Below are 22,103 nucleotides of genomic sequence, written 5' to 3' on the forward strand. Positions count from 1 at the left end.
GATTATTTTGTATAATCTATAGATTAAAACAGTGATCTTGAGGAGAATGTTACCACGTTCCGGAATAGTGTTGATTCTGTGTATGTTGTGTCTAGGTAGGTTATTAATTTAAATTTATTTTGTTGGTACATGTTAACACTTTATGAGAAAAGCTTGACAACAAATTCTATTTCATTCTTATTCTTATGTGTCTTGTCATCAACATGGAATAATTTTTAAGTTTTAAATAACGGACTTGATTTTTGAAGCCAAACATGCTCTTTTTGAATCTAAAAATTTGAATATTTTGATATTATTTCAGTTTTTAACAAATGTCTTTACGATTTAATTTGTAATTGCATGGTAAGAATTAATATTTGTATGACATTATCATAAAATTCAAGTTGAACATCACAAATTACCTTTGCTCTTGATTTAGCCATACATGTTTTACATTTGTGTTGCCACTTTAAACACGCGTCTTGAGCAATAAAATATAAGCTTGATATTATCAGATTATTACATGGCTTTTTTCATATCGCATGTATTTTCATCCCTAGGTTCAATATCAGCCCAAGAGCCGCATGGCTCGAGGGCTGATAATACATGCGATATGAAAAATGACATGTTATGATCTTTTTATCATATGCTTCAACAATGGAGAAAAATAACAGATTCATATATTGAATACAGATCCTTTCATGTGGTTCCCAAATAGAAGTTTAAAGAGTGAACGTTAACGAACGTCGGACCCCAAATTTAGTACATTCGATATGAAATCTTTCTATCATATGCATCAAAAGAAAAGAAAAACATTTTAATATGGACGAATCGACAAATAAAATTAATTTAACAATCTACATAATGAACACTGTTTGGAAAAGTCAAATTTTATAAAAGTTACTTTCTAAATTATGTTTAAAACTTTTAAAAATGCATTTATTTTGTTTTTTTTTAAACAATATACTTTCCACTATCCAAATAATTGTTTTGTACACTACTTTGTGATGTTTTTCACTAAAAACGTAGCATTGAGGTGTATTTTCCGGAATTTGCCGAGTATCACCGGAATGCCATGCGATAACGTTACGGAAAGGCATGTGATAACGTTCGAAGCATGTGATAAACTTTTCATATCAGCCCGCTAAGCACCAATTCGAAAAATATGAAAATTACGTTAATTTTATGCTATTATCATACTGTAAAAATCATATGTTATTTAGTCTAAGTATATGATAATTTTGTTGATTTGTTAACATCCAATGGGTCGTTGACTCCCGGATCAGGAACGCCAAAAATCAAAAGGGAGTTTAGTAAAAAAATGTCATGTTTTACAGGGATCGAACACTAAAGATTGCATTGGTCAACGCGTGCGTTTTTATGTTTTAAACCACACAAATTATTGTATATTCGTGAAAAATCTAAATATGTACTATTTGTGACATTTTCTATCTAGTAATTGCATGATTTAGTAATTGTTTATTGTGATATTGGTCAATAAATCCTAATTTGACATATCATCGAGAAACAGGGATCATACATATGTATAGGGAGATGTGGTATGAGTGCTAATGACACAACTCTCCATCCAAGTAACAATTTATTAAAGTAAACCATTAAAGGTCAAGGTACGGCCTTCAACACGAAGCATAGGCTCACTCCGAAAAGCAAACTATAAAGAAACCCAAAAAATTACTAGACTAAGTGTAAAACCATTCAAACGGGAAAACCAACCGTCTAATCTATATTAAAACGAGAAACACTTATAGACCACATAAACAGACCTCAACCACTGAACATCAGATTCCTGACTTATTTTCCTTTGCCCAGGCTGGTCATCGATTATTTTGCCCCATAAAGTAGTAAACACCTTATATTTGACTCGTTAATTACTTTTTTCAGCAAACGCTCTTAATATGAGGTTAAGGAATAGGAAAGCACATTTGGAAACTTCTAACCTATTGACTAGATCAACAATAAATCGAGAAGCAGACGACTATTCTGGTTATGGAAACTATTGTGGCGTAGGAGGAAGGGGACCCGTATTGGACCCCATCGATGCGTATGTACTGTACATATACATATCATTTGTTATATTATTGTTCATTGCATTTGTATTTTTTCGAGGATATGTTTTAATCGATGATATTATGACTGACAAAAACAAAGTAAATATTCAGGAATGAATGTCTTGATGTATACAATGCGATAAAGTAGTCGATGCTATCATGTTTAGTACTATCTATAAGTCCATCCATTCGTGAATGCTATGTTTTCGTCCGGATGGACTGTATATTTTCCCGATTCTCATCAAATTTGAAACCAAAACTACAAATAAGTTTGATATATATATATATAATTTAATTGTGGATGTAACGCGTCTTCTGATTGGCTGACGTTATTTTGTTATCAGCCCATAGACACAATTTAGTCATGTGACCGTGACGTCATCAACGTTTTTCCATGGTTTTCTACGGTTTAAAATGGAATTCAATATTAAATTATAAGGAATGACTATAATATTTTTTCTGTCTATGTCGAAATAGCATAAAAAATGTGGTGCACACTGTTAAATAACCCGTTTCGCGCGTTATTCAGTGTTCACCAAATTGTTTATGTTATTTCTTCAGACAGAAAAATATTATAGTTATTCCTTAAATAATTTCATGTGTTTTGAACAACAACTTTAAATAAATATTTAACAACATATAGGTTTCATATAGCAATACTTTCAAAACCACTAAAAAAGTAAGGTATGAAAATGTAGCAATGCTAAATCATGATACATGCCATGATACACTGGGGTAAAGCTGATGACCGTAACTGCATTCACGGTCATCACAAGATGTTGGATGAATAATTAGGTCAGTTTCTGTATTATCTGTTAAAAGGTTTCTATATCATTTTCTTTACAAAACATACATTGGTACGATGTAAATTTATAAAAGATTCACACGGAAATCACAAATTGCTACCTAGAAATGTGAATGAAACAGGAAATTAGATTTTAAAAAATCGCTAAGATTACCGTAAATCATAATCGAGATGACCGTAACAAGATCAGCGATTCATAACAAGGGTGACCGTAATTGGCCGTAATTTGTAGAGGATGACTGTAACTTTTAAAGGGTGGTCGCCAATTCTGAGAGAAATATCCATATTTGTATTCATAGCTTTTTGGTGAGTTTGTCTCAATAAGGTCTCGGTTGGCGGGTATAAATATAATTCATCAATTTCTTAAACTTTTTAACTATTTGCCGTATTTTGAGTTCAGACAATGATATTAAATTTTATCCTACCTCCTATACATTTCCAGGAATATGATTGGTTAAAAGCGTCCGCGTGCAAACCGTGTATATTTGATATTAGGTTAGTAGGGAGGCGGGGCTTATCTCATTCACGGTTAGTAGTGGAGTTACGTCCCTTTATATTCCTTATTAGGTAAGAAGGGGGCGGGGCTTCTTTCATACACGGTTAGTGATGGTGTTATGTCCCTTTATAAAAAACAAAACGGTACTGAGAAAAAATCTCATGTAGGATTAAATAGTGTCCCCCATGAAATGATGTCCCATGGACAAAATTTCACAGATATAACCTATGAAATTTGGTCCAGGACATAATTTTATTATAAAATATTGTCCCCTTCTATGTAAAAGTGTCCCTTGACAAGAGATTCTATTGTGACCTTCGTTGGACATTTTTTCATAATGAAATCATGTCCATATTGCATAAAAGTCTTGCCTGACCTATAGTTGTTTTAAATGTTTGTGTCATTTTGGTCTTTTGTGGATAGTTGTTTCATTGGCAATCATACCACATCTTTTTTATATTGTCTAATACCAAAAAAAATATTTAACAAAAAATAATAAGACTAAATTGACTTTTGTTTTTAAATAAACAACAGGAATCTATGAACTGTTTTAACATCTTTGAATTACAAGTTTTAATGTTTTCTCTTGTGTTTTTTTTTGTCAACATGTATATAATACATTTCATTGCTTTTAATTTGAAACTGCTTTACCTTCCTTCTAAATGATCTTCTATCATTATTTTCAAACTCTGGAGGGTATTGATCATCACACAGAAAGTCATATAGCTGTTTATATTCACCACTTTCCATTTTTGTTTACATCTGTGTTGTCTTTATTTTAATTTCAATTATGATTTAACTAATTGATTAAAACATTTCAATGATTGCTAAATTATTTCCCTTCTTTAGGGACAGAAAAAAATAGCTACACTATGAAATATTGTCTTTTGTGACATATTTTTATAAAACATCCATGAGATTATGTGCAAGTACTAGGGACAATTTTTCACTTAGGGGGACACGATTTTATAGTTAACAAATGTGATATTCTGTCCCATGAACAAAATTTCACAGATGAACTGTGAAATAATGTTCTAGAGGACACAATTTCATGGGACACTTTTTTGGCTTACAGAGTTACGTCCCTTTATATTCCTTATTAGGTAAGAAGGGGGCGGGGCTTCTTTCATACACGGTTAGTGATGGTGTTATGTCCCTTTATAAAAAACAAAACGGTACTGAGAAAAAATCTTAAAAGTTCCAACAGACGAAGAAATTGATGATTAAGATTGAAATAAATTCATTTAAACCTTGCAAGTCGTTATTGTTGACATCTGTTTTTGTAGGATCAATGGAAGTATTTTCTTAGTACTAACAGTATTGAAGACTTGCTCATTTTGAGAATTACTAGTCTTAATTTCACACGTAAAGATAGTCGGTAAGATAAATTCGTTACATAGTGTGCTAGTGACGTAATACGGTATATATGGGGTCAGTAAATTCCATATGGGGTGAGACCGTATTAGGTCACTAGCACACTGTGTAACTAATAGTATACTGCAGCTGTGCTATTTGAGCAGTCAAATGCATTGACCGTATATTCATATGTGATATACAGTCACTGACCGTATATCACCTTTTTTATGACGTTGACAAAGTTTATAGGAAGCAGAGAAATGAAATGTTGTGAGTACATTACAATACACGAACAGTTAGCATATTTTTCCAACACGCAACAGCTATAAGATAACTGACGCACTCATTAAATCTTTCCACCCGTTTCCATGAAAATACCTTTTAATTAGGTTTTGATTACTTTTTTTCTTTCTTCCGCCGCTACTGTTTCTGAAATGTCTCGTTTGTTTGTCTCGGCACAGCCTCGCTTTCTACCTGTTTCTTAGCCTTGTACAAATAACATTGATATTTCGAGACAAGTATGGTTATTCTATATGTATATTTCTCGTATAAATAAATAATATTAATTTTATTGATAACGACGTTAAAATTTTAATACAAATTGACAGCGATACGACAGAAAGTTGCAGAAAAAAACCCATTAATTAAACATATGAATAGCCGGTAATCGAGCCTATGTGTATGGTTCCAGAGGAAGCATATTTTAAAATCTTAATTTTTTGCTCTAAAGGCAGACGAATATGGGTGAAAAAGTTTTGATAAAAATTAACTAGCTGTCGGAAGATGGCTCTCTCGAAAAAACTTTGATACAACAGATAAAATATTAACTGGCCTATAGTTACCAACTTCGAGTTGATTATTCTTTTTGTGAAGTGTCACCACTTGAGCCTAGATATAATTTTGTTATTTGTTTCACAACTGCAGTTTTTGCCAATTTCAGTATTTAAACGGATAACCCGTCTTTACATGTAGCCTTATTTATACGAAGTTTGTCAAGGTTCCCCATTGTAATACGCTATTCGCACAAGACTATTTTAAGGATCTATTTTGCTGGAGCTCGCCTTCACTAGTTTGGTCGTAGTATTTTAAAAACATTTTCTGTTATTTTACTTGCAAGACATAATGGAAGATCAATCAACATTGGCATTTTTTAAAAGGTGTATTTATTATATGACATTAATTGAAATCCCAGAAAGAAAAAAAATCCTTTTGCTTGTAGTTGGAGGATACATATAGTGAACTATGAATTTGAAGCTCGTCTCATTCTCTTCTACCTATGGGATAATGCTGTCTTATAAATACGTTTAATACCAACACTATTAATTATTTGATAAAAAAGGTAATACAAATACGAATAATTCTTTGAATTCATGGTCATCCTTAATATATTACGGTCATCCTTTTCAAACTACGGTCATCTGTTTACCAATCACGGTCATCCTTGTTATAATGTTACGGTCATCTTGAAAATATTTTAATGATGATTTACGGTCATCTTAGCGATTTTTTCAAATCCAATTTCCAGTTTCATACACATTTCTCAGTAGTATTTTCTATTTCCGTGTGAATCTTTTATAAATTTACATCGTATCAATGTATGCTTTGTAAAGAAAGTGATATAGAAACCCTTTAACAGACAATACAGAAACTGACCTAATTTTTCATCCGACATCTTTGGATGACCGTGAATGCAGTCACGGTCATCAGCTTTACCCCAGTGATGATAAGAAAACGCGTAGTTTTTTTTCTCTCAGTCCTTTTTACCATGTAAAAAAGAATTTCGATGAATCTAGGATAAGGTATACAATATCGATTCTAGTATATGAAATAGTTAGACTGTTTCATTACAAAAACTTTTCTGTTTTTGATGTTTAGGTAATTGAATATACCTTATCGCTATTTGTCCGCCATTATATGACATCACACTGGTTCCTGTAAAATTTTGACGTCATTATACAAAATATCTGACGCCACAATTAAAAAAAAAAGGTTGTATAATAATGACGTCAATAGTTCAAGCAGGAGATTGTCGGGTCAGCCGGGAATAGCGATAAGGTATTATATCAATCTAGGATTAAATTTAATGAGGTCAGTTTCAGGTCTTTATCAAATCATATATCAGTGTATATCTTAAATTCATTTTATCTACTACTTGTTGATCAGCAAGTATATCAATTATCCCAATATACAATAATTTTTGATACAATTGAAAGTATTTTAGCATAAATTGAGCTCTGTAAACCTTTTTCAATGTTTATAAAAACCCAAAACTTTCACCAGAATCATTCCCAGAATACTAGACGTACATCTGTATTCGCAGAATATAAAACTCAATCGCCATTATATCCCATGTGAATCGTTTCAAGAGATTTCCTAAAAACACAAGTATACATTGACATTTCGTGACATCATTTTTTTAAAAGAATATACCCTGATGTTTTATTATTCCATATTCATTTCAGCACATTTCGTCCAGTCATTCTTTCTCTCTTCTTTTCGTTCAGCATAAACCTAAAATATTTGCTAATGGACGATCAGCAAGCAACAATGAACCTATCTATTTTTAAATAAAAGCTTTAATTTAATATTATCTTCTTATACTTTGACTTCATGATCGCTTATAGCTTGCTATTTGATATATGTTTTGTTCATTTTTGTAAGCCGTATAGGGGTGTGAAGATTTAAACCGTTTACATCAGCAGAGTCATTTCTCACATCATCTTTTTTTTATTGTTTCAATTTAGATGCTGCAAAGAACATGATGACTGCTACCTTGTAATTGATACTTTACTAGGATGTAATTCAGTGGACACTAATTTCATTTTATCGTTTGACGAAAATGCACAGGAATTAAACTGTAGTAAGTTAAAGGCTATTATGTATCTATTTTTCTAAACTGGTTTAAACCGATTTATGTCACTACACCATTATTAAGCTGTATTTTAGTTAAGTATTGTTTCTTGTGTCTGCGTTGTTTACTCTTTTGACAAAATATTTTGTTTTAATGGCATATCTTTGATTGTTGCTATTCAATTTATTCATAACTATTATAGACTTGGGATGATTTAAAGCTTGAAATATTGTACAGCCTATCTATCTATGAAAACTGTGTTAGGGTCTGAATTTGGGTCAAAGAGTAGAAAATAAGGATGAGAACATAAAGAATAGAGAAAAATTGGGTCAGCAAATTAAACACACTGTAGAGAAAATTGACTAATTCAATAAAAATAATAAAGAATAGTGAAAATCAACTTTAAGGAAAACAATTCAACTTACCAAGTACCCCAAACTCGCTAGATTTTTTGCACCCATCCACACCACGTTGGAATTTAGATGGTATGGTTTTGACACAAAGATGTTTTAACAGGTTGGATACTACCATGTACTCTATAATTTTACATTAATACGTCAGCTGCTTTTTTTATATATTGGACATACATATATAAAAACATGATATCAGATGGTATTTGACCAAATCGGACGCATAACTTTAAAAAAGTGTTCTTTTTTTCTTTTTTTTTTTTTTATTGATCATGAAAATAGTCTGTAACTATTTTTAATACGTATAGAACTGTCCGTTTTATGTGGTAGATAATAATACTATCAATTTTATTTGCTGTTGAAGTTTTAGTGTTGGAAGTATCCGATTGGTTATTTCCTTATAATTCTAAACTATCATAGGAACGCGTAGTCATAAACAGGTATACGTATAAGTCAACTGGCTTTTATCTTTATTCAAAATCTAGTGAAATATGATATGCACTTGTTTTAAGTTATTAGACGAGTTATTAATATTAAGTATGCGGTAAACTGAAATTGCAATCGTTAAATCGCCTTTCTTTAAGAAAATATACAAGAATATCAGATCTTTTCTTTATCTATATATCATGTATATACATTTGGTGGATTTTTTTCAGGTCAGGAAGTGGTGAATACGTGTAGAAGAAGAGTATGTGTATGTGATGTAGACTTTGCAAGATGCCTACAAATAAACGATGTTTATTACGATCCATCTCAAATACAACCTGCACGTCGCAAGAGGACATTCAAATCGTTTTTTCTATGAATAGTAGTACAACAATAAATAAAACAGAATGAATACAAGTTTATTGAAAAGAGTGTTTTGACACATAAACACACACACATACACACAAACACATAGCAATTACAATAAGTTTGTAACTCTCAAACAACAGGCTGAGCATGTTTGATTGCATGAATTTCTCTCTACGCTCTTTCGAAATTCGTGACAAATACATTGCGTGCGCGTAAGTAAATGATTTGAATATAAATGATCTACAAACTGAAACCGTTCTTTGCTGATAATTGAATTGATTAAATACATGAATTATGAATCCAGAAAAGAGTCGCTGATGCATGTAATTTATGACGTGCTGTTTCCAATTTTATCATCACTAGGTCGATACATTTTCTGGTGGACTCTAAAAAAAATCGTGAAACATAAGAGAAGGGTACACAACATGAATTACTCAGATAAAAAATAAACAATCACTAGTAAAACGGATACTTCTAAAACTTCTGTAAAAAGCTTGTAAACTTTTAATTTTTTTTATTTTGTCAAATGTTTGTATATAAACCATTAGAGCTTTGGTTGTCCTGATTTTAAAAGGACAATTCCTGAACTGGTTTACTGTTTGCGATATTAAAACAATTAAAGGAAATAGTGTCCTTCTTTTTGCAAATGATCCTACATCTACGCAAATGATTCTGATATTTCGTTGTTCAATTTGTTTGTACCAGGTTTTGGTTTCATCTTGATCTTCATGTCTTCGAGTTTTAGTTTTTCCATTTTCTTTGAATTCCAACATTTAACTGCAGACTTTACATGCTTTACTATAGTAAGTATATCAACCAGCATCATCAGACCAACGACTATAAAAATAAAAGTAGCCCCGGCTAATCCCATCGTCTCTGAAGATTTCCGTTTATCAGGAGCGGATGTGCGCTTGCGTATGCTAGAAGACAGTTGTGTTTTATTCATTTCCATTTCCTTTTTCATCATTTGCAATTTCGGTTCCAGTTCCATTATCAGTTCTTCTCGTGTTTTGTTTTGTATAATTTTGGAACTCCAATATTCCAGTATTCTTCTATATTCACATCTGCATGGCATCATATTTGCTGAAACAAAAAAACAAAAAAACATGAATGATATCATATTGTTTATATAATTCATTTTTCAAGTTATATTTATCTGATCATGATATCTGTATATAATAAACAAGTATACAATATCATAGTAATACTGTCAACTGATCAGTTATCATAAATAACACATATAAAGGTATTTCTTTATTTAACGGTAATCTTGTTATGCATTATTTCATTACGAATATTTCGTTAATCATTATCACAATAGCATTCACTACGAAATTACAGATGCCTTTCTATGGTGTGTATCATAATTAAGATACATTTGCCTGGACATGGTGTATATACCTATTCCGTTGAAGTGTGTATATGTTCACTAATTAATTTGGTTTATTGAGATTCTTTTTCCGTTGGATTTATTACACAAATGATAACTTTGATTTGTTCTGTTGGCACAGTTACAGAAAGCAGACGTGAACTTATATACCTATACATTTGACAACCCTAAAGTGGGCATAATTATGCTGTCTACTCTTATACTGGCATACCATGTAATCGAGACAATAATATTTTGTAAATTTACTGATTATACAATGCTATAATCATCCGAAATAAAAAAAAAATTAAGGCAGGTAAAGATGGTTTTAGCTAGAATATGTTCGTAGATAGTAGATGTTTTTGTGTTCTGTTAAATTGTTCCTTTTAAAATTGTTGAACGATGATGACTGATGTACCCATATTTTGACTATTATATTTATTGTGTCTGTTTATTTTACTTATCAATGTAAAAATATCGGAAATTGATGAGACTGTCATTAAAGTGAGAGGGTTAGCGCTATAGAACCAGGTTTAATCCACCATTTTCTACATTTGAAAATGCCTGTACCAAGTCAGGAATATGACAGTTTTTGTCCATTCGTTTTTGATGCGTTTTGATTTTTGATTTTGCCATGTGATTATGGACTTTCCCAATTGATCTTCCTCTAAGTTCAGTATTTTTGTGATTTTACTTTTGACTTGGTATTGACAAATTCAAACATAGCATAATATATACTGTTATAGTAAGGCAACAGTATTATACCACTGTTCTATATATGAACAGTTATAAGGGCTCATGAACCTACACTCTGTACATACTCATATGTTAACTTTGCACAAGTTCATGCGTTACGCATACTGTTTATGACGTTTTTAAACTTGTTGGATGTGTAATGATTGATTCTTTAACATATGAGATCACGATTTGTTTATCTGTTGTTATAAGCTTTTAATGAATGCCAGTATATCGTAGCTTTGCGTCTACTGCGTTTATGTTAGTTGGATTTTGTTTTAAGTGACTTTATGATTATCCTCCCGGAACACATGAGATCACCCCCAGTTTTTGGCGGGGTTCGTGTTGCTTAGTCTTTAGTTTTTTTTATGTTTCGTCTTCTGTACTATTATTTGTCTGTTTGTCTTTTAATTTTTAGCCATTTTAACTGTACCTCTGGTATCTTTCGTCCCTCTTTTTTAACGATGTATAGAGTGAAGCAATTTGCAATTGTTTTTAAAAGTTTGTTCTTATGTTGTGCTGTTACACTACTGTCCAGTGTTGCTTGGAAGGTCGAACGTACACACAAATATCATTGAACCCTGCCACATTCGTATGTGCTTCTCAAAACCCATAATCTATACTACAGTGGTTGTCGCAGCTTCATATTCGCCATATATTTTGTAACATGCTTTCATGTAGGGAGTTAGTTTTCTCGTTTGAACTGCATAACATTTCCTGTTTAAGCCTCCTATAGCGGATTATCTGTTAGATTTTTTCTTAATTCTATCGATTAATTTGAACTCTGGTGGATAATTGTGACAATGACAAGCATATATACCACATCACCTATTTTTTTTTTACAAATATCTATAATCGGTTTTCTGTCAACACTATTAATTCGAGAAAAAGAGAGGGGGTAAATGGCAAATGTTCCATTATAAAAAAATAACGATACATGTCAATTACAAACGACGAAGAGAGAGCAACAGTAACAAAACCTTTCAATGTAAAACTATATTAACAAAATATTGAGGAAGCCGAACTCCGATGTTGGTCATACATGCAGAAATCCTGAGATAAGTCATATTTGAATGGTCACACTACAGTCTGGGGTAAATTTACTTAATGATGATAACGACTAGTGGATCATGTCCGTGGTAAAATATGACAGATAATCCATGAAGATGAAAGATAAACAATGGCGACCAAAAACGGTTGAATACAGACATTCATTTTATATTTCATCTGCTCATTATTTTTGTCTAAATAGCTGTGAAATGAAGTTTACATACTTGCATTTACAAAGAGTCTCGTGGTAACTGTTAGCCCAAATCCAGATATTGTTGTCATATGACATCTATAGGTACCCTCATCTGACCATTGAACGTGTTCAAATACAAGACTACGTGACGTAATGTTCCCGCCAACTGCGTATTCAGAAACAGGTACACTTGTATCATCCACGGATCTTGTCCAGAATAGTTTTGATATCTTCTGCGTATATCTTTCCTTACATGTAAGATCAACTCGTTCATTCTCCATGGCTGTTATATCTGTTAAGCATTGACATTTGAATGGATTAAAAATAATTTTCACGACAACGTCCTTTTCTATTAAGTTAAGCATTTAAATATATTTTTTTTTAGAAGACTTTTAGAAAATGAAAACCTCATAAACAAATTTTGAAATTTTCACACAAGTAAAATGTTAAAATTATATATCACAACTGGACGCAAATTGAAATCATGTTTTAAAAGTGGAATATTTAATACTTCTTCTCTCTTAATATTATCTACTGACATTGCCATTTGATTTAAACTAAAAAAAAAAAAGAAATAATAATAATAATAATAATAATAATAATAACCATAATAATAATAGTAATAATAATAATAATGACATTATTTAAAAAGGGCGAATCAATAAGCTTTCACTTATCTACCTTGAGGCCATACTTTACAGATATTGTATAGCAGGCTATTTTCGCGGTGTGTAAATTTTCGCTTATTTCGCGGATAGAACAATATCGCCAAAATAAATTCCGCCAAATTAAAAGTGTACATGCCAAGGTATTGATAATAGTTTTGAATCGACCAAAATAATAACCGCCAAAAATATTTCGTTTACCTTATTCAATGAAAATCGCGAAATTTTACACCTATACTTACGCTATACGGTATTACATTTTTTGATAATATAATAAAACTTACACGTTGTAGAACGAGGAAAACAAAATAATATATTATATAAAAACATTAAAAGAACAGGACAGAGAGTTTATAGTTAAACTAGACAAAGTGAATGAATGAAAGAATTTTATTTCTCATAAACTACAAATTACATAATTACAGAGAATATATAAACAATTACATTAAATATTGAAGCACATGTGAACAATACAAACATAAACATTAAAATTACAAACTAACCAGGCGGAGTGACCCTCACATTTATGATTTTTATAAATCTACAAAGTTTTTCAAGAACAATATAATTATTAGAGCTCATGATCAATTGCGCGGAGGGCACTCATTCAATGTAGGACTTTCTTTGAGACATTTTTTGTGTTTGGGAGACACAATTTTTGCCCCCGCAGATGCAAAGTTTTATTTTAAAATGTCTATAATATTTAACCGCTTTCAAAAAAGTTCAACTATCTACCAAAAGAGCTAATAATAATAAAAAGCAAAACCCCTGACACCATGTAAACCTGCAATATATGTAAACAGCCGGCAAAGTGAAAACTCCCTAAGATTCAAACTGTAGGAGATATGCGGAAAAATGATATACCCATAATGGGAGCGACAGAGGTAAAACAATTTGCTCCAAAACCCTCAGTTTGGTGGGGAGAAAAAAAAAAGAATATTTTCTTTAAACAGTATCAAGATGTTCTAACAAATTATTTAAAACTGCACATAATCACAAATCGTTAGAACTTTAATAAGTACCTTCAAATTGATGAAACATCAGGGAAAGTATACGGTAGACTTGTTTTGTGTACTAGGACCTATATCACATTGATGGATGCATATTTAATGTATAACTTTAGATTAAATTTAGAAAATAATTTGGCATAGATTACCTTAGCCGTATTTGTCACACAGTTTTGGAATTTTTGGTCCTCAATGCTCATCAAATTTGTACTTGTTTGGCGTTATTACTATTTTGACCTGAGCGTCACTGATGAGTTTTATTTAGACGAAACGCGCGTTTGGCGTATAAAATTATAATCTGTACCTCTGACGGAAGTATGAAACATCACTGTCATAAAATCAATGTTAATTTTATACAATTAGTTCACAGTGCTTTACAGCCGATTCCATTGAGTGTGTAGGCAAATGATATATCTTTGGTTAGCTTGCTTATTAGCTGAACCGTGAAGTTATTGTTAAATCAGGTAAACTACCCTCCTTTCGAAGTAGCCTAGTCCGACAGACAGATAGATTGATATATCTGCTGGACTAGTCTATTATTAAAGGAGGTAGTTTACCTAACCTAACAATGACTTCATGGTTCAGCTAACAAGCAAGCTAACCAAAGATATTACCTTTGGCTTCACACTCAATGAAATTCGCTGTAATACGTACATGATTTATGAACTACCTTCCTTAAACTCCTGTTAAAAATTAGGAATACTATATATATACTAATGTTTCAACTCCATCAAGGAAACATGACATTCAATTGATTATGCTATAATTTTTGTGCTTTTTAAAATCTTTTTGTATATCTATTGATATTTCTGATGTTTTTTTTTTTAAATCGTTGGCTTTCAAATATTAAGGTTAAAGCGTTCAAAAAGAATGTAAATCCAGAAAAGAAATTTACGAAACATTACGTTTGTGCGCATTGCCATTACATTTCCGCGCATATATCATTACGTTTGCGCGCAACTTTTGAAAACAATTGTGTGCGCATTTATTTGACAGGTAAACTCCGGCAAATACGGGTTAATATACTTATTCATTTATAAATTGATTCAATTTAAGTAAAAGTATCCTTTCCGTTAGTCTTAGTCACCTACTCACTAACGAGGAAGTTGAAGTGGGTTCCAAACAAGATAAGTCGGTTGCATTCAATTCTATCAATACGGAAAGGATATCCACTGTATACTAGTGATTTTTCTCCAAATTTGCTTTAAAAAAAACTCCAATGTTTGTCCCTTGACAAAACATTACAAACTAACTTTATTTAATTATGTATCTGTATTCGGGTTACTTGTTCACTCTTAAAAATGTGCAATGAATTTACATGTATGCTCTAAGCTATAACAGGATTTATCATGAACACTTTGTATTTTGTCTTCGAATTCAATATGAACAACATAATTGATTTAAAATATTTTCAAAGTTTATGATTTATAGTCATATTTTTTTTTATTATAAAAATTAACAAATTTAAAGCATTTATATTTCTATATTATTCATATCTATATTATTTTTTTTTAACTCAGTCTACATGTACCTGTAAGATAAATGCGCGTAAATTTTATCAAAAGCTGCGCGCAAACGTAAAATATGTTAATCCCCAGATGCACACAAACGTAATGTGCCGGAAATTTAAATACCTGGCTTCTTCTGACAGACAGTTGTCATTTGGGACTGACATGGTACATCAAACCAACCATTCACCGTGCTCACGACCGGCAAATAAGCTACACATTCTTCAGGTTCAAGTCCATGATTATTGGGCTCGTCTTGATAAAGCAAACTTAGTTAAAACACTTTTTTACATGACAATGCAACATTTAATGATGTTTTATATGATGCCGTTTCCTCCAAATATTTTTTCCTTAAGTAGTTCTTCGATATGCCTGCGTCACACTGTCCCGATTTTTATATACGATGGACACCCGAATGCTAAAATTGTAAGTTCGTACGAAGTTGGTCCCGATCTCGTTAAAATACCAAAAAGTGACCGAAGTAAGTACGATGAATAACGAAGTCTATACGATGGTGCTGAAATTGTATACGATAGCAAAAGATGGACATACGAAGATTAACCGAAGACGGGTATTTAAGCTTCCTATCTCAGCCGTAGCCTACACGATGGATCACGAAGGCTACACGATGGATTACGAAGGCTACATGATGGATTACGATGATGGCGCGATGGCCATACAATGTCTAAAAAATACGAACAGAATTTCGACAACATATCGTTTCTGTACAAGTCTGCCATGCATGGCGGGTAATCGATCTTTTTGTCTAATTCTTATAAAACTTAGTTTATTATCCCCTCGCCTACTACATGTAAGTTGCGTGTAGATAAAATTGTTATGGACACTCTAGAACCAAAATGCTCAAAACTTGGTATGCTGTTACTCGTTAAGAATATCTTAAGCGCTATTGACTTTAAAGTTCAAAGGTCAAGGTCACAGTGGCAGTTGTAATACAAAGCAATATCACCCTTGTGGACACTCTAAAACCAATATGCTTCAAAAGATTTTAACTACATTTGGTATATTGTTCCTCCTTGTAATGATCTGACATTTTTTACGTTCAAGGCCAAAGGTCAAGGTCATGCAGATGGACTTGTTTTTTCTCCTTGAAATAGCATAATACACAGGAAATTGGTTGCTCATTTTTTTACCTGCTGGTTCTAAAGACAATATTAAAGGTATTTCCAGTTACTAAATGTTTTGGTTGATTTCTAAAAAAATTAGTTTATGTATCAAATATGCATATTCAATTCACCATTTTCTGCATGTGTCATATACAAATATAGTGTCCATATTTGTCCCCAATATGTTACATACGAGGGGATGCAACGCTCGGCATTGCCTTGTTTGAACTGTAAAATGTGTGCACTAGTCTGAATAATCACCCATAATTATGCCCATGTTTACTGATCTATATTAAAGGTAAGGTAATGGGTTCGTTGATCCCTTTTATTCAAAAAGAGCTCTTTCCAGGAGAATATGACAATAATATAGACAAAAGGAAGGATGTGGGGAAAGCAACAAAGGCGGCAAAATATGACATATAGAAAACAAAATGGTTATGGAGTAAACATTCGTGTGACAACAACTCAGACGATACATAAAAAATCAGAATAATGAATACATTTAAAAAGTTGGTTTCCCTATATACGTGTACCTGCAGTGTTGGTGTACGAGGCGCGTTTATTTTAAGGAAGCCCAGCATGTGATGATATGAAACAATCCAGATGGAAAAGGCCTGAACATATCGCTCTTATCATAACTAACGTTTTTGTCTTTTCGTGTTGTTGCAGTGAATAGAAGAAATTGAATATGTTCCGACATTGTCTAATATAAATTAAAAACTCTAAATTCTTTGTCACCTTTAATTATGTTACTTGATATAAAAAATTGACAAAAAATAATATTTTACTTGTAAAAGTAAATCCTGAGCCTGTAATAGCTGCTCTTCTTGTTCCATTTGAATTAATAGAAACAACGCTGTCGCCTTTCTTGTTCTCATAGAATCATATGAAATGAGCTCCATGTTTTGTGAACGTATTTCTTAACTGTCGTATTGGACTGACCAGTGCATATCGCGCATGGCACTTTAAATGTATTTTAGCGCGAAAATTAACTTACATTTAGCTGGATTTATTGCCGTCGTAGTTCCATCTTGTCGCCTTCGTTCTTTTATTCGATGGCAACACGACGGGATTACGAGGTCTTCACGAAGTCGTGTTGCCGTCGTAAGACCTTCTGGTACCTTCGTGATTCATTCGTGTAGACATCGTAATGTCAAAACTGCCCGATGGAAACGATTGAAACACGAATGCAATACGATGTGCAAAGATGCATTCCCGGTGACATTACGATATTGAGGATGGTGATACGAACTCAATACGAACCCTCAACATCGGGCGCACCTTCGGAGATTTTTTAACATGTTAAAAAATTTAGAACCCTTCCCGAAGTTGTCCCCGAAGGCTAGAAAAAGTAGCCGATGGTTAAAGATGGTTAAAGATGGCACTACGAATAGCCCGATCTGTATACGATCAGCCCCGATTTTGAAAATTTCCATTATCGTGTTGCCATCGGCGTAAAAATCGGGACAGTGTGACGCGGGCAATAAAAACATACTCGTTCATGTAGAAATGAACATACGATATAATGAAAAACAAAATTGTTTTTGCTATCTTTAACTTGTTTTTGAAATTGATACTTTTAACACTGAATCTCACTTTAAAACTACATACAGTTTCAATTTTGCATTAAATTATTTTATATTTTAGTTGTAATATGAATCTGCGTCGCAGGTAATCAGACAAAAACATTGTTATTTGCATAATAGCGAGTGCTTAATACTGAATGTACTAAAAATGGCAATTTGATTTTCGTACATCAATCAGTGCATATTAATTGCTGCTGAATCATGCTATGAGTAAGAAAAATGTCTGTTACCATTTATAAGGTTACAAATCTATAAAAAAAAAGTTGAATTTAGATGAATTTGATTATTAATTAGGTCCATTTGGAAATGTCGCTCTTCAACTGTTTAGATTATTATTAAAACATTCGGCTTTGAGCGTTTCTGATGAAGGCAAATATGCTACGGACGCATGAAACTTTTTAACGTATTGTTTACATTTTTACCAGAACTGGGTCGATACCTCTTTTGGTTGACTATCAGTCAACGAGGGTATCATCAGCTCAGTAGTCGGTAATTCGGTACTGAAATGATCATTAATGAATTGTTTGTTAATAAATTTTGAAATAAATGAAACTAAGAGCTTCATCAGAAAAAAAAGAATAATAATAGCTTTAGAGGAATTTGGATTCATTAACCTCAGGCATACTTGGCTTTAGAGGATTTTGGTTTCATTTACCTCAGGCATACTTGGCTTTAGAGGAATTTGGTTTTATTTACCTCAGGCATACTTGGCTTTAGAGGAATTTGGTTTTATTTACCCCAGGCATACTTGGCTTTAGAGGAATTTGGTTTCATTTACCTCAGGCATACTTGGCTTTAGAGGAATTTGGTTTCATTTACCTCAGGCATACTTGGCTTTAGAGGAATTTGGTTTCATTTACCTCAGGCATACTTGGCTTTAGAGGAATTTGGTTATTATTATTGTTTTTATTTTCTGATGAAGCTCTTCAATTATTGAGGTTTTTATACACTCTTGGTTTTCAAACATTCGACTTTGAGCGTTCCTGATGGAGGTAAATCCAGAAAAGCATTTCTGACATATGACACTATTAATCGTGTTGTTTAGATTTTTTCATTCTGTAAAGTTTTACCCTTGTTAGAGGCACATTTGGTCTAACAAATTTGTAACAAAATCAATCTTTTGGATGAACGTAGAAAATATCGTCAGACTTTTAAAATATTTTAATGCATCAATCAAAACCGAATGAAGAAAAACAGTTTCAGATACAAGAATGTTGACTTTTTTAGTGATACGGATTTTTCTACATTAACATAAATGAACTTACTTTCATAAAAAAAATCTAATCCTAATTGGGAATCATCGTTCCAGGTCCATTCAAGATTTTTGCCGTAATCTGTAAGTCCAATCCAATAAGACCAACCAAACCAAAAAATGGAACCAGAATGAATTCTATGATAGTAATTATATATTAAATTTGTATAATTAGCAGAGATATTTAAAATTTCTTAGTCGTACCCTAATATGTAAATGAATTTACGTGATTTAATATATTTGCATTTTTTAAAAGTTGTAAGTTAAAATCACAGTTTTAAATATAGATATATGAAGATGTGATATGAGTGCCAATGAGATTCTCTTCATCCATGTCATAATTTGTTAAAGTAAACCGTGACAGGTCAAAGTACGGTCTTCAACACGGAGCATTGGCTCACTCCGAATAACATATAAAATTGAGAATGGAAATGGGGAATGTGCCAAAGAGATAACAACCCGACCATAGAAAAAATAAACAACAACAGAAGGTCACCAACAGGTCTTCAATGTAGCGAGAAATTCCCGCACCCGGAGGCGTCCTTCAACTGGCCCCTAAACAAATATATACTAGTTCAGTGATAAGAACGCCATACTAATTTCCAAATTGTACACAAGAAACTAAAATTAAAATAATACAAGACTAACAAAGGCCAGAGGCTTCTGACTTGGGACAGGCGCAAAAATGCGGCGGGGTTAAACATGTTTGTGAGATCTCAACCCTCCGCCTATACCTCTAGCCAAAGTAGAACAAGCTACATGTATAAAGAGAACAATTTTGAAAGTATCACCAAGAATGCATTTATTGAAATTATAAAAACTAAAGACGAGTAGACGATGTTTGAGTGATTCATTGATTGTTGTTTAACGCCATCTTCAACACTATTGTGCTATTTCTGTTTTTATTGGTGAAGAACGCCGGCTAGCTCGGAGATAGACATCGACCTTCAATAGGAAGAAGGGGTTTGAAACAAGGGATCATACACTCACGACACTTAAAAATCATGCAAATGTCATTTTCATATTGTATGGCTTATAATCAAAATTTTAATTTGTTGAAATGAAATTCTATGATAATTATGTTTAATTCTTTATCGTGTGGCCACAAAATTGAAATAGATTTGCAATGGATGAGGCGTACTATTGTATTTGATTTGACAGCTAAATTCTTTCAATATGACAAATAAATACACGTGAATGAATTTCCTCGAGGGATATACTGAATGTTTTCTTAAAAAATCTTATTATATCACAGCATGATCAATATGTTTAAACTTTTAAATTGGTATTAACCGAATATTTTCTTTCGGAAATGCCTGTACCAAGTCACAAATACGACAGTTGTTTCCCATTCGATCTGTTGGTTGCATACGGTATATGTGTTCTCACCTTATTGAGTTTGTATGCATGAATATATAGCAGAATGTGTTTTCTTGTCGGCGCACCTGTTTGTTTTGTTTGAAGTTAACGAAATGTTAAAGTTGTTTTGTACCAAACAAATTGCCGGGTTCATTTAGCTTGCAATACATATATATATGAACACTGACATGAACTTACTCTGATAATATACTGTTTTCCTCCACTGTCTTAGGCATTATCATTTCTGCATTGAGATTCTCACACAATGCCCTTGAATCTGCGAAGTTCATCCGTTCTAGTATATGCTTATAGCACATAGACCCATGAAGAGTCCAGCCTTCGGAACAGATTAATATACCTAATTAATACAAGATTTATATTTATATTAGTTTGAAAGAAATTTCGGTGCGATGTGGACATTAGGATGATTTACCATGAACTACAGAAATGATGTCAGATCACAGCAAAAATCCCTAATACTTGGAGAACATAATTGTGTCTTGTTGAGGTGCTTGTTTTGTCAATGTTTATACCCTTATTGTCTCAATATTGAGGTAAGAATATGTCAGATTTATTATAATTTTTTATATGAATAAGTATCAAATATTATAACAAGATTGACGACTTCAAACTAGAATTTAACGTAGTGATTTCATTTTCCTATTGTCATCTTCTCATTTCTCAGCATTCATAAACCATTTGCTTTTCAAGACTCAGTTATTACGATACGCTCGTGTAAATTCACACTCCTTTACAAATGTGCTTTACAAACTTGAAAGTTCTGGTAACGGATCGTGAAAGACATATAATCGAGAAGACATATGAAAGGTCAATACATATTCTAATTTAATTAATTACACAGACAATTTTACGACAAAATTAAACTGTCTGTCAAAATGGTTCAACATTATGATCAGTATGTGAGAATATCCAGTTTTAAAAGTAAATAGTTATTACAAAACAACAAAAGGCAAATTGATTCTCGACATTTCATTGACATAAAAATGTAACAAACATGATTTTTTCACAAATTCAACTAGAAAAACTACTTTAATACGAATAAGGGCATTCTATTTGAATTAATCAAATGGCTCTCAAAGTTATTTTGTATAAACATAATCTGAAACTTGGTAAATAAAGAACCATTTACACAAAAATTGATTTTTCGGATCGTGAAAGATCACGTACCGCATTTTTGAAGATCGTGAAAAGGATCGGGAAAGATCTGATGCTACGAAGACGTTCAAAGTATTCTTCAATTATATCATAATTAATATTGGTATTGAGAAAAATTTTATAGGTCAACATCCTCAATAGGTTTAAGCTTTTCAAAGTATTAATATTTTCAGAAAATGAAATGTAAAATAGTTGGATGATTGTAGGATGAAGCTTTTTATTGTCATGTGAAGTACTCACTTATCACGAGTTATAGGATACCCACATTTTGTATATTGGATCCTATAAACTACATGTCCGTCAGACAGGATTCACCTG

At 32.3% G+C, this 22,103-nt stretch overlaps 2 protein-coding genes across 2 annotated transcripts in view; one reads left to right on the forward strand and one right to left on the reverse strand.

The window, feature by feature from the left end:
* On the forward strand, positions 1–8,809 carry LOC139523809 (acidic phospholipase A2-like). Its single transcript, XM_071318095.1, has 4 exons — positions 1–95; positions 1,882–2,041; positions 7,450–7,565; positions 8,623–8,809. Exons 1-4 carry the CDS (start codon positions 47–49, stop codon positions 8,769–8,771), a joined length of 474 nt encoding a protein of 157 aa, XP_071174196.1. The 5' UTR covers positions 1–46; the 3' UTR covers positions 8,772–8,809.
* Positions 8,798–22,103, reverse strand: part of LOC139523808 (uncharacterized) — a 20,127-nt gene continuing 6,821 nt past the window's right edge. The window contains exons 2-6 of the mRNA XM_071318093.1: positions 20,808–20,967; positions 19,264–19,388; positions 15,415–15,543; positions 12,140–12,400; positions 8,798–9,844 (exon numbers count right to left, since the gene is read on the reverse strand). Coding sequence (XP_071174194.1) covers positions 9,420–9,844; positions 12,140–12,400; positions 15,415–15,543; positions 19,264–19,388; positions 20,808–20,967 — 1,100 coding nt within the window. The 3' untranslated portion in view covers positions 8,798–9,419. The remainder of the gene's footprint in view (positions 9,845–12,139; positions 12,401–15,414; positions 15,544–19,263; positions 19,389–20,807; positions 20,968–22,103) is intronic.

The sequence above is a fragment of the Mytilus edulis genome, chromosome 5, assembly GCF_963676685.1.
Source record: "Mytilus edulis chromosome 5, xbMytEdul2.2, whole genome shotgun sequence".
Classification (NCBI taxonomy): Eukaryota; Metazoa; Mollusca; class Bivalvia; order Mytilida; family Mytilidae; genus Mytilus; species Mytilus edulis.

Bases quoted from the DNA above. Each gene is read 5' to 3' on its own strand.
- LOC139523809 (XM_071318095.1), top strand. From the start codon at position 47: ATGTTACCACGTTCCGGAATAGTGTTGATTCTGTGTATGTTGTGTCTA. The intron at 96-1,881 runs GTAGGTTATTAA...TACTTTTTTCAG, and splicing joins TCTGTGTATGTTGTGTCTAG to CAAACGCTCTTAATATGAGG. The intron at 2,042-7,449 runs GTATGTACTGTA...GTTTCAATTTAG, and splicing joins GTATTGGACCCCATCGATGC to ATGCTGCAAAGAACATGATG.